The 13,881-nt window shown below is 36.6% G+C and overlaps 1 protein-coding gene across 6 annotated transcripts in view; it reads left to right on the top strand.

Moving 5' to 3' along the window:
• Positions 1–13,881, top strand: part of LOC111572928 (echinoderm microtubule-associated protein-like 6) — a 128,421-nt gene that overhangs the window by 77,669 nt on the left and 36,871 nt on the right. For all 6 annotated transcript variants that reach the window (XR_008604388.1, XM_055018672.1, XM_055018670.1 and 3 more), the window contains 9 exons: positions 3,926–4,037; positions 5,146–5,273; positions 6,346–6,487; positions 7,905–8,057; positions 8,427–8,558; positions 9,528–9,616; positions 10,657–10,833; positions 12,093–12,327; positions 13,608–13,734. Coding sequence is in view for 5 of the 6 variants with exons in the window: in XM_055018672.1 (XP_054874647.1) it covers positions 3,926–4,037; positions 5,146–5,273; positions 6,346–6,487; positions 7,905–8,057; positions 8,427–8,558; positions 9,528–9,616; positions 10,657–10,833; positions 12,093–12,327; positions 13,608–13,734 (1,295 nt within the window). In the remaining variant the exon portion in view is untranslated. The remainder of the gene's footprint in view (positions 1–3,925; positions 4,038–5,145; positions 5,274–6,345; positions 6,488–7,904; positions 8,058–8,426; positions 8,559–9,527; positions 9,617–10,656; positions 10,834–12,092; positions 12,328–13,607; positions 13,735–13,881) is intronic.

Below are 13,881 nucleotides of genomic sequence, written 5' to 3'. Positions count from 1 at the left end.
ATTGGCTAAACGCCTGAAGTCTAAATGTAGCTGTGAGCAGACGAGCAACAGACCTCCAGTGTTGTTCTTCCTCCATCTGCCCTCCTCTTCCTCTCTGCTCACCTCCCTTCATTCACTTCAAGACTCTCTTTCTTTATGTAACGCCATTTACAGACGAGCGCCAGTCTGGGTTTCAGATCCATGTCCCATCGCTCCTTTTTAACTTTTTTTCTCAATAGCTTCTGCTCCTATAAACACAAAATCTGAGTGTCTCATTTTTAGTCAGACTACATTTACACCTGACACTCATATCTGCCTTTAATCCCCGTGAAAGTCATGTTGTCCTTTAAAAAAAAAAAAGCACCAAAAAATCATTACAGAGCCAGAAAATGTAAAAACAGAAAGACCCACCACTCCAACAGGCCTTGAACTCATAGACGTTTTTGGCTTCTGTGATGTTTTTTGTCGCTGTGGACTCATTTTCACTGCAGTATAAAGCCCTGAACCTCTATAAAAACAGAACAACCATGACCAGAGGGAGAGAAGACTAAAAAATATCCTTAATGCAATATGACATTTATAATGACTATAGATGTTAAGGTAAGGACTGCAAAAAAAAAGCCTGTTTTCATTGATCAATTAATTGTTTTGCCTATAAAATGATATAAAATATGTCCACAATAGCACCCAAAAGTGAATTAATCTCATAAAATCATCACTTTTGAGAAGCTTTACCTGGAAAATGGATGAAATCTGAAATAAAATCAGTCTGTAGCTGCAACCAAGTATTTTTAGAGCATTTATTTTGCTCTTGTCACATCTTTACACACTGTGAGTTCATTTTCACTCCAATATAAAGTCCTGCTCCTCTATGGAAACAGCACAACCATGACTAGAAATAGAGAAAACTCAAAAATGTCTTCTGTGCAGTAAGACACACAGTAAGAATTATAATGCCATAAATCCACTCTGCAAATGTTAATGTCAGGGCTGCAATAACTGCTTATTCTTCTTATTTTTGTCTTTAAAATGATGTAAAATCAGGAAAATTGGTCCACAATACAGCTCCAGAGTTCCAAATCTTTAGTTTATAAGCTAAGTTGACAAAGAAAAACCTTGATTTGTCTCATAAAATCATCACATTCGAGAAGCTTTATCTAGAAAATATTTGTAAACGTTCACAAAATAGAGTTTCTTGGCATTTTCTTTGCTCCTGTCACTGTGGGCTCATTTTTCGCTGTAATATAAAGTCCTGCGCCTTTATGGAAACAGAACAACCACGACTAGAAGGAGAGATAACTCAGGAATATTCTTTGTGTAGTAATATGTAATTCCAAAAGTATAATTCCATAACTATGGACTACAAACCTCAAAGTTGTGGCTGTAACAAATGCTGATTTTCAGTTGTTTTGTCTATAAAATAACATAAAACTGTCAAATGTGTCCACAATTAAACCCCAAAGTCCAAAATCTTCAGCTAACAAGCTGATTTGACAAAGAAAAGCCTGAATTAGTCTCATAAAATCATCACGTTTGAGAAATTTTAAATAAAAAATTGTTTGCAAACCTTCAGAAAGTCGAGTCTGTAGCTGCTTCAACACTTTTAACACTCAGGTGTTTTTGGCTCCTGACACTTTTTTACTCACTGTGGTACATTTTTCACTACAATTCAAAGTTCTGCACCTCTGTGGAAACAGAACATCCACAAAGAAGGAGAATGATCGTCACATTCGAAAAGTTTCAACTAGAAATGTTTGCAAACATTCAGAAAATAGAGTTTCTAAACATTTTTCCTGTCACATTTCCTGCTGGGTGTAAACACATCCTGCAGTTCAACGCAGTTCAATGTAAAAGTTTTTAATTTTTTGTCAAGTGTCTGTTGTTCACAGCTTATCCAGTCATGGCTTTTCAGTTGCACCAAGGAGCACAGAATTTTTGCTTTTTACAGAATCTTGTGTGAGGGAACGGTTTATTTTTGACAATTTTTGAAATGATAAAAGGATTTTATGAAATACCTGAATTTTGAGCGTAGATTTGGTTAAATTTGCCGGTGGAGCTGCATGTCACAGATGAGTAGTTCAAGGACCGTCCTGCTTTTACAGTTTCTGGCTGTTGAGTGTTGTCATTTTGGCGATTCCTGCTTGTTAAAGATAACATGCTTTTAATGCTGCAGTCAGGTTTGGGGTTTTGAAGTGTCTGGATGTTGTTGTGACACTGCAGTGAAACAGACGAGCAGAAACATGAAACAGATGATCTCAGGCTGAGTGGGAGGACGAGAATAAAAACCTGTCGGAGACGACGGCAAGACTGAAGGACAACTGAGAGAGAAATCTGACATGATGTTCAGCTCTGTCTTACTGAATTCATCACTCACTGCCCTCTACGTTATTGATTTATCTTCAAGTATTGATAACTGTGTGATCAATAAGTTAATTATTTAGTTTTCAGGGCTTTGTGATGGATGGAAAGGATGACATGGGGGTCATTTTGTGTCTCTTCTTTTTCATTTTGTGTCTCTTTATGGTTGTTTTGTGTCTCTTTGTGGTCATTATGTGTCTTTTTGTGGTTTACATCGGTGTTTGATAGTTTTGCATGTTTTTGCGAATTTTTTTGTCTATTTGTGGTAATTTTATATGTATTTGTGGTAATTTTCTTTCTCTTTGTGGTATTTTTTTTTGTTTGTGTTTTTTTTTGTCCTTGCAGTCATTTTGCCTGCCTTTGTGGTCGTTTTTGTATTTGTTTTGTGGATTTTTGTGACCATTTTGAGTCTCTTTTAGGTAATTTTCTGTCTTTTTGTAGCCATTTTTTCTCTCTTTATGGTTGTTTTTTGTCTCTGTGGTTATTGTGTGTCTTTTTGTGGTGGTGTACGTCTTTATTTGGTAATTTTGTGTATTTTTTTGATAGATTGTTTGTCTTTTTGTGGTTATTGTGTGTGTCTTTCTGGCTATTTTTTGTCTAATTTTGGTCACATATGTGTCCCTTTGTCGTCTTTTCTGGTTATCTGTGTCCTTTTTTTTTATCATTTTGTGTATTTTTGTTATTGTTTTATAGATTTTGGTATATAGACTTAGACAGATTTTATTAGGCCCCAGAGCAAAATTCTCCTATGTGTATGTCTGTTTTTGGTCATTTTGTGTATTTTTGTGGTCATTTTGTACTTTTATAGTTGCTTTGCATATGTTTGTGGTCATTTTGTGTCTTTGAGGTCACTTTCTGTATCTTCCAGTCATTGTGTGTCTCTTTCTGGCTATTTGTTGTCTCATTGTGGTAATTTTAATTTATTCTGTGGTCATTTTGTGTGGCTGTGTTTTTTCTATGTCGTTGTGGTCATTGTGTGTCTGTTTGTCTGTTTTTGGTAATTTTGTGATTATTTTGTATATTTCTGGTTGTTTTATGTCTTTTTGTGGTCATTTTCTATATCTTATTGTGTCTCTCTCTTGCTATTTTTTTATCTCATTGCGGTCATTTTGTTTGTCTTTGTGGTCATTTTGTGTCGTTTTGTGTTCATTTGTGTGACTTTTTGATCATTTTGCATGCTTTTCTAATTGTTTTATAGATTTTTGTGGGAATTTTGAGTCTCTTTGGTGGTAATTTTGTGCTAGTGTTGTGTCTGTGATCACACTGTGTGTCTTTGTAGTTGCTTTGTGTCTTTTTGTGGTAATTATATGTTTCTTTGTGAGAGTTTCGTGTCTCTCCTGTAATTGTGTGCATCTTTGTTGTCATTCTGTGTCTTTTGGGCTTGTTTTGTGTCTCCTTGTGGTCATATTGTGTCTTTGTTGTTGTGTTCTAAAGAGAGACAGCTCATCTGAATGGATGTTGTGCTTTCTTTCCCTCTGATTTAACGGCACACTCACTTTTTCTCTCTGATCTGATCTTAAACCTTATTGATTTATCTGTAGATGTTGATAAATGTGTGTAATCAGCCAGTCAAATTGTTTGTGTTCAGGGTTTTGTGACTGGAGGGAAGGACGGAGTGGTGGAGCTGTGGGATGACATGTTTGACCGCTGCCTGAAAACATACGCTATCAAGAGAGCAGCGCTGTCTCCAGGATCTAAAGGTACCTCTATACACAGATACTACTACTAATAATAATAATAATAACTTTAATATGTATGGAATAAACAGCATGCATTAGGCAAATTAACTGTATATTGAAAAATATAAGAATATATTACAATATTAGTAGTGGGTGTGAGAATGCTTTAGTCTGTAGCTTCTTAGTGAACTCAAAAACTGATTTAGTTGAAGCTAAAATCGAAAATATGAACCAAAGTTTTCCAATACCTTTTTGCATTTTAGTTTTCCTGTCATTGTCCTTGTGTAGACCACAAATGCTTTTGTACGAGTGACCTTTCTTTACGTGTATCCTTGTTTTAAACTGAATTGTGGTGAACACCGTAGTTTCTATCTGTGTTTAATAAAAGATTTATCATTTACAGTAAAACCTGCGCTATCCAACGCTGCCATCATGTGGACATGATGACACATTCCTCTGTAAATATTATCTGCTTTAGAAAAGAGAGCAGTTACTGAAAATAAATCAGGACAATAGTCAGCAAGATGAGACACAAAAAGAAACACAATAGCTACACAAAGAGACAAATGTGGACAAAAATACACATGACAACTGCAGAGACAAAAACAACTACAAAGACTTAAATTAAAATTGTTACAACACAAAAAAGATAACTACAAGACAGAAAAGAATCACATAAAGAGAAAAACAATCATAAAGAAAGACAAAAGAACCACAAATAGAAATAATATGATCACAAAGAAACTTAAAATCCCCACAGTGATTCAACAATAAGACACAAAACAATCTCAACAAGATACAAAACAACCACAAAGAGACATACAGTGACCACAAATAGTCACAGAACAACGACAAAGACAAAATGACCACGAGACACAAAACAACTACAAAGAGACACAGAATGACCACAAAGACGCTCAAAAGTTCTACAAAGAGACACAAAACGATCACAAAGAGACACAAAACAACCACAAAGAGAATTGCTGACTGCTGTTTCATAATCTGTTCATACCTGCAAAAAAAAATGTTTCAGCCTGAAACCCTTCACCTTTAAGTCTGAACAGGGTGTGTGTGTATATGTGTGTTTGTGTCCTTGTGTGTGTGTGTGTGTGTGTGTGTGTGTGTGCAGGTCTCCTCCTGGAGGACAACCCGTCCATCAGAGCCATCACTCTGGGTCATGGTCACATTCTGGTGGGAACCAAGAATGGAGAAGTTCTGGAGATCGACAAGACCGGACCCATGACTCTACTGGTGCAGGTGTGTGTGTGTGTGTGTGTGTGTGTGTGTGTGTGTGTGTGTGTGTGTGTGTGTGTGTGTGTGTGTGTGTGTGTGTGTGTGTGTGTGTGTGTTTGTGTGTGTGTACACCTTAGGGATTCATTAATGTGTGGTCGTCTGGTAGCTGTTGCCATGGTGAGCAGAGCTTTGTGCTGCCGCCTGAACACACAAACAGACATTTTACAGCCCACAATAAACACATTTTAGTGTGTGTTTATGATTCATTGCAGAGCTCGTAAATACAAGTAATACAGTTATTGTACTTTGATTTACAACAATTTGTTGAAAATTTTACCCATATTTTCCCTAAAAAAATAGATGCTAATCAGTGAAAGTCTTCCACAGTTTGCCATTAAATTATAAAGGAAATGTACAAGTGTTCTTCAGGCTGTGAGCTGCCTGAAAGACAGAACTCAGGGCAAAGAGATGCCTGTGCCCTTTTTTTCATTAGTGTATGTTTATCAGCTTTTGTTTTATCCTGTTTATCTCATTTTGTTGTTCTTTTTTGAGGAACATCACAACGTAAAGGTTCTTTATACATAAAGCTAAGTATTATTATGACATTCTTCCTACTGATTAACGTTTTTATTTTTGCTCCACATACTATAAATATGTCACTGCATATTATTTACATTCTTAATTTGGTTCCATCTCCTCTCTGCTCGGTGCAAACACTGCCAGCATTTCAGCCTAGTTCAGTTCAAAAATTTCCTGAATTTTTCTCATGTGACTGTTGGTTACAACTTTCTCATTCGTAGCTTTTTGGTTGCATCAAGGAGTGAAGATTTTTTTCTTTTTATAGAATTTGGCTTTTTTTTTTTTTTTTTTTTAGCAATTTTTAAAATGACACATGTAGAATAAAGTCATTATATGAAATATCAAGATTTTTAGCTGCAATTTGGTTAATTTCCAAACTAAGCAGCACAGCACTGATGAGTAGTTATGCTTCATACAGCAACAGAATCCTCCATTTACCACTATCATTACTGCTGCTACATGAAGTAAGTGTATTTCTTGTTGTTGTTATTTAATGTGAGTGTGTTTTTGCACACAGGGTCACATGGAGGGTGAGGTTTGGGGTTTGGCATCTCATCCTCTACTTCCTGTCTGCGCCACCGTCAGCGACGATAAAACACTTCGACTCTGGGAGACGTCGGCGAATCACCGCATGGTGGCCGTTCGCAAGCTGAAGAGAGGTCAGAGTAACGATACTGTCCATTAACCTGCTGAAATACAAGCAGGGCTTTTTTTTCTTGTCACATTGACTGTGGGATCATTTTTTACTCTAATGCACCGCTATGGAAACAGAATAACCATGAAGAAGGAGAGAAAACTCAGAAATGTTTTCTCTATAGTGTGATACAGTTAGAATTGCATAAATCATCAAAATTAAACAATTAATCAAAATTTTGTTTCATTATTTGTTTTTTAAACAATGAAAAACCCTGGACTCAGCATTAATCAATCAACACTACAGATACTTTACTGTTTATATTTTTAACTTGTCTCCTCTGTGCTCTTTGTAAACACTGCCTGCAGTTCAGCCAAAAACTCTCCTTGACTATTGGTCACAACTGAGTCAGTCGGTTGCATCGAGGAGCGGGAATATTAAAGAATCTGCTGAGAGGAGCAGTTTGCTTTTAGCAAATTACGAAATTATCTATGTAGGCTAAGGTGATTTGGATAAAATCTCATGATTTTTGTCTTCGATTTGGTTAATTTTCAATAGTCACACATGGTTAGTTCAACATCCATCAGAAAGTTAAATATATGACTATTTTTTCTGTTTTATAGTTTCTGACTGATAAACAGTGGAATTTTGGTGATTTTATAAAACAACATTCCTCTCAAATCAACTTGCAGGTTTAGGAGTTGAGAAAGTTACAGAATGTTTGATGTAATAGAAAAAAAAAAAAAAAAAAAAGCCTTTTAAACCCGCCAGCAGTTTTTGTGTTTGGAGGCTGAACTGAAAATCCTGCACACCTCACATCCAAACCATTAGCAGCTTTTACACTGATTTCAAGGCAGCTGTTTACCTCAGTTCAGTTTTATAACAATTTGAAACTTGTTGCTGAAGCATTTCTTACTCTGTGTCATTCATTTGAAGTCAGACTGATGCTTGACACGTCTGGTTTTGATTTTAAATTGCACAAACTCACGCTGAGTCATGCTGAAAGACAGAAACAAATCCAGTTAATTTAAACAAGTACAACTAATTAGCGCATTTGCTGCTGGACAACTCATTTATCTTTAATAAGGACTGAGATACACTGATTTAGAAATTAGGACTTTGTTGAATTTTTCCCCAAGGAAAAAGCCAACCTGAGGCTTTGTGGACGACTAACAACACAAATAACTGTTTTCAGCAGAGAAAATGGCTAAACATTTATTGTTTACTTGACCTTAACAAGCAGACAATGTTCACTTCTACATTATGTGTTTGGACTCACTGAGGGCCACTGGAAGGACTTAAAATGACTACAGAGCTGGAGGGTTGGGGGTTTGAACTTTTGACATCAGTGTAGCAGCAAGTCAGGGAATAATTTAACCACCACAGAGAATATAAAGTCATTACAAACAACAGCAACACTCCTGTCTGCCTGTTTGTTCCAGGCGGTCGCTGCTGTGGCTTCTCTCCCGATGGTAAAGCGTTGGCGGTCGGTCTGAGCGACGGCGGTGTCCTGGTGGTGAATGCTGACACTCTGGAGGATCTGCTGAGCTTCCACCATCGCCGGGATGCCATTTCTGACATCCGCTTCACCCCAGGTGCACAAAAACACACTTACATTATACTACAAGAAGATTTTAGGCTTCAAGCGTGTGCCTGTTATGTGGTAAAATGTGGCTTTGATAAAAATCTGTGGTGAAGCACTCAAAACATCAAAAAAATGGTGCAAATCTCACTCTTTTTACAACACAGAGGCTAGTGCTTCATGTGTACTAATACTAGAAAAGTACCGCGATAACTTGCTTTACAAAACAAAACTACTAAGCCCCATTTTATTAGCACCAATAGTTTAATTAATCAGCAGGGTTTTGCTAAGAACTGATAATGTTTTTACTCTCTCTGATTTTTTTTGATAGATTTCAGTGGTATATATTAACATTAATGTGATTTTCTCCCACCTGCTCCAGATTCAGGTAAATACCTGGCCGTGGCGTCACATGACAGCTTCGTCGACATCTACAACGTTCTGAGCAGCAAGAGGGTCGGGATCTGCAAAGGAGCGTCCAGCTACATCACACACATCGACTGGGACGCCCGAGGTAGAGTTTAACACCTTTAGCTCTAGTTTCTGGATGTTTTTTGCTCTTTAGAGTTTAGAGAGACCATTCAAAAGTTGAAAATCCAACATTTTTTCCTGTTTTTGCACATTCTGGCTCTGAAAAATGGTGCAATTTTGGCAAAATTGCCCTCAGTGACTCAAGAAAACAGGATTGCACCAAACTCTACTTGTTTTATGTTAAATTAGTGGTAAGACTGGTCCAAATGACTCAACACATGTTTAAAAAGGCAAAAATGGTCAACAGTAACTTAAAATGTGTCCAAAATGACTCACAAATTGTCTGAAATGAACTGAATGGTCCAAAATAACTCAAAATATGTCCAAAATGAACTAAAATGTGTCTAAAATGACTCAAAAATTGTCTGAAATGTTATGAATGGTCCAAAATGACTCAAAATGTGTCCACATTGACTCAATGAAAATTGTTCTCAATGACTCAAAAATCATCCTCAATGACTCAAAAAACCAGACAACATGACTTCAAGTCTGCTGGCAGGCTTTGGGGTTCGGAGGGTTTTTACAATTAACAAGGTAGCTGAGCTTTTTATGGAAAAACCAAAACTTTTTTAGAACACATCTTCTATCATTTCTTCATCTCTACATTACAAACATACATGAATCCTGTTTTGCTTTCTGTTTTTTAATGGCACAGAATCATGTTTAAAGACCAATATCAACAACTTAATTTCTTCACCTTTAGTTTGGGTTAGTAAACTTGTTTCAGATGAGGATAATTATGGGATAATTATATGCTAAATGTAGCGTAACAGCTAAATTCTGCAAATCTACATCAGTATCAGACCAAGTAAAGCTGCAGTAGCAAAACCTCTGAGTATGTGCAATGACTGAAAAGTTTTAACTTTTATTATTATCTTATTATGTTTACGTTTTTATGTGCATTTTAATGTTGCTGATGTGCTTTTTTCTTTCTTTTTGCTGTGTTTTGTAGGTAAACTGCTGCAGGTGAACACCGGAGCCAAAGAACAACTTTTCTTCGAAGCACCGAGAGGAAAACGACAAACCATCAGAAACTCTGAGGTAAAAGCTGCATCTGTGTGTCAACACTATGAAAAGTTGTTTATAAATGATGTGTATATAGTGTTAAAGTACAGTCCAGACTTGGTAGTTATGCTCCATGTGGAGCCACAATAAAGACATGCAGACAGACACAGTCCATAGATCCAAAACTGAGGAAATTGTGCTGTTTAAAACCATGTTCTTGCGTTTAAACTGACAAGAAATTACAGATGGACTCAGTTTAGTTTCAGTAATCACAGGTTTTCTAACTTGTGTGTCACTCATCAGAGGTTTCTTCATTTTTTCACATATTTATACATGACAACAACAACATTACAAGAGTCACTTTATATTTTAATTATATTCTGTAGCCACTTTATGTTTAAAAATGTGAATCTTTATACCCAGGTTGTAAATACTGTTTAACATTTTGTGTATACACAAAACATTTTCCTATGCGCTATGCCATGTACAACTATGTATGTAACAAATGCATTCGATTTGATTTAAGTTTGTTGCATTGAGTTACTTCATTGAGGGCTTTATCTGAGATATAATCTTTCTAAAGTATTTGTTTCTGATCGTTCATAAGATGAAATACTCTACAGTTCAACTTAGAAATTATACAGTAATTGAGACATGATTTAATCTGGAATCATTTGACATTTCAATGATATTACACTGGGATTCTCACTTCTATTGTGTACTGTATTTAGTAACCAGGCATCTAATTCTATTTTGAAACTCACAATTTGGCCATTATTGGTGCTGTTCTTGATGCTAACGCCTCTCCTCGCTTCTTTCATTCATACACCTGTTTCCTCGATTCAGAAGCCTCCTTTTTACTCAAGGTGCTTTTAAGTAACTGGAAGATCCTCTATGATGGTGGAAGGGGAACAATTTTCAGGACATGGGAAGAGAAAGGATGCAAGGAAACATTAGCATCATAAAAAGCACCCTACATGTTAAAAAAAAGTTCAAAACTTCTGGTTTAGATTACAATTCTGTGTACCTGCCTTCACATTACAGCTGTATAATTATTTGTGTTGTTTTGTGTGCAGTTGGAGCGGATCGAGTGGTCCAGCTGGACTTGTGTTCTGGGTTCCAGCTGTGAAGGAATCTGGCCGACCCACAGCGACATCACCGACATCAACGCCACGACGCTCACCAAAGACCGAACGCTGCTCGCCACCGGAGACGACTTTGGCTTCCTGAAGCTGTTCGGATACCCCGTCAGAGTACGACACAAAAACATAACCTGAAGCCACACGACAGCCAACACTGACATGCGTTTCCACATCCAAAAGTACACAGCCATCATTTGGAGTCGTGTTTGTGTCCATCTGATGAATTTTAAGTGCAAAATTCAGACTCTTTTAGCTCAGTTTTTGGTCTCTACCACCTGCTTAGAGTCATTCCATATTAAATTATTTCTACTTGACCATCTCTGATTAGCCTGAAAATTTTATCGCACAAAATATGGGTGTTTTTAAAGATATTTGTGAAATTTTATCCTGATATATCAAATATTTTCCAGAACAGGTTTTTTGGAAATTTGCCTAGCTGGTTTTTTCGCATGTTGCAATTTGAGGCTGTTTGAACGACAATATCTCTGGAACCACTAAAGATAAAAACATGAAATTTTCAATCATATCTCATCATATTCAACATCTGCAGTATTGGACAAGTATATCAAATAATCTCTATGGGTGAGTTGAAATATATATATAAAAGAAAGCCATCATGAAAAGTCTCATCTTTGAGCACAAACTAACAAAAAAATAGGCAATGCAGAAGTCAGCTACTGATATCTTCTAAACCACATGTAGCTGCATGTCACAATAAAACATAATAAATATATAGAATACTTTTTGATATGAAATACTTGGTCACAAAAATGAAAAGAAAGTTATTTTGGTATAGCTAATTTAGCTGATATGACAAGCTGTACCACAAAAATGAAAAACATTGCTGGATAGCCTGATCCGTGTAGAAGAGAGTTCTAGAATTTAGTATATGATTTAAGTTTAAGAGAAATAATAGTGAAAAAGTGATACTTTTATCTTTAATAGTTGCTAAGATATTGTCGCGCAAACATAGCCTTAAATTTCAACGTGTGAAAAATTATGCTGAAAGTGTGTCGACAATTTTTAAAACATCTTGAAAAGTTCTTGATTTATCAAAATGGAATTTGACATATAACATTTTAGATATCCATAATTTATGAGAAAAAGTTGCACGGAAATCAGCATTGGTTGGGCAGAAGGTCCCTGATGAGTTCAGATGCAATTCATGGCAGTAAAAACCTTTCAAACTCTCTGACTCTGAAGGTATTTACAGAAATATTTAAGACTCTTCTAAACATCTGGATTAACAGTAACATTGGGTTTTAAGTTGCTCTGGTTCCACAGTGTAAACTCTTCGTGGAGTGAAGACTTTAAATCTCTAAAACCAACTTTAATAACTCATGTTTGTTGTGTATGTTTCCTCTTTCCAGGGCCAGTACGCTCGCTTTAAGCGCTACGTGGGCCATAGCGCTCAGGTGACCAACGTCCGCTGGGCTCAGGATGACTCCACGCTGCTGACGGTGGGCGGAGCCGACACCGCCCTCATGATCTGGGCCCGGGAGCGAGGGGGTGGAGTCAGCAGCGAAGGGGAGGGCCCTCTGTTTCGAGACAACCGACCACCTGTGGACAGCGAGGAGTCGGACGACGACATCGAAGAGGACGGAGGTGAGTCTGTCTGCGTCTGTTTCATTTTCATATCATTTTTCAGGTGCAATATTTCATTATTATATCGGATGTTACTAATTGCCTCATTGTAACTGCCAGCATTACTTTACACTGTTCTGTTCTCACCTTATATTAGCTACTTATTTTATTTTATTATTGTTTTGCACTTGCTTTTCTACTTTCTAGGCCCTGCATTTCTCATGTTTTTTATAAGCGATATCTGGTACAAGATTGGAAGTATTTATTGCAGCCAGATGGAGCTGATATTAAATTAAACTGCACAAATTGACCTTTCCAACAAAGCTAGTTGCTTGTTTGTGAAATAGTATCTGCAACAAAAACAGTCCTGAATTTACATGAAATTGAATCATATTCACAACCTAGATACAGCTCTGCGTCCATCTTCACACACATTACTGTTGTTTGAATTACTCATAAACTCATCATTGCGTAAATATGCTACTGTCTAGATATATTAATATCTATGCAATGCAGTTATTGCGTGAAACATGCATATAACATGAACATGTAGTTGGTTTATCACTTCTTTAAATAGTGTGTGCACACCTTGTGACAAAAATATTGACATTAAGAGAAAATAAGCACATATTTTTCCCATTTTTTAAGTCATAGATCTGATTTTTCCAGATTCCAAACAATCTTCCACTTTACTGACACAATTTTATGATAAAATTCATGGAAAACCACTACTTTTTTAATAATATGAAATATTTCTTTCCCTTCATATAAAGACTAATATTAAAAATCTGCAAGTATTATCATGTCAAATGACGGAAAATATCTGGATAGACTAGACTGTTTTTATAAAACACACAGCATGCATGGCCAATCCTTATAATAACCAAGATAAAAGCTTAAAAGTAAAGGTAGTGAAATAACCCTGAAAATAGTCTCATAGGGTTGATAAACTTTGTCACCCTAAAACACAATATAACAACCAAATAAACAATAATAAAGTTACAAATAAAAGGTTATTGGGATTATTGTTAAGCATACAGAGGAAAAGTAGAAGGAAAAGAAGATATTGTTTGTAGAAATCATCATGCAGGAGACTATTAAATTACATTTTCAGGTACTCAACACAGCACACAACAAAGAACCTTTAATATAAAACTTATGAAGCAACATTATGAGACACTAAAGGAAAGCAGAGACAGACACCGTCCTGGTCAGGTCTCTCTTTCAGTCGATGTTTCTGTCCTCAATGGGACTCGGTTAAATAAAATCTAAATTAAAAGTTCCTCTGAATGTGTCTCCAGGCTATGACAGCGACGTCGCCCGAGAGAAGTCAGTGGATTACACAACCAAGATGTACGCCGTTAGCATCAGAGAGATGAGAGGAACCAAACCTCACCAGCAGCTGAAGGAGCTTTCTGCTGAGGAGAGGTATACAACACACACAGCACACACAATATACACACCGTCACAATGACAACAGGCTGGTTTCAGCAGCCTCATATCAAATTATTGGAGCAGAGTTTAAAGCTGCACTGAACAACTTTGCATAACAAGGGATATCCCAGTAGAGCTTTT

The sequence above is a fragment of the Amphiprion ocellaris genome, chromosome 16 (genome assembly GCF_022539595.1).
Source record: "Amphiprion ocellaris isolate individual 3 ecotype Okinawa chromosome 16, ASM2253959v1, whole genome shotgun sequence".
Taxonomy (NCBI): Eukaryota; Metazoa; Chordata; class Actinopteri; family Pomacentridae; genus Amphiprion; species Amphiprion ocellaris.
The sequence above is the reverse complement of the archived record's forward strand: the minus strand, read 5'-3'. Positions and strand labels throughout refer to the sequence as shown.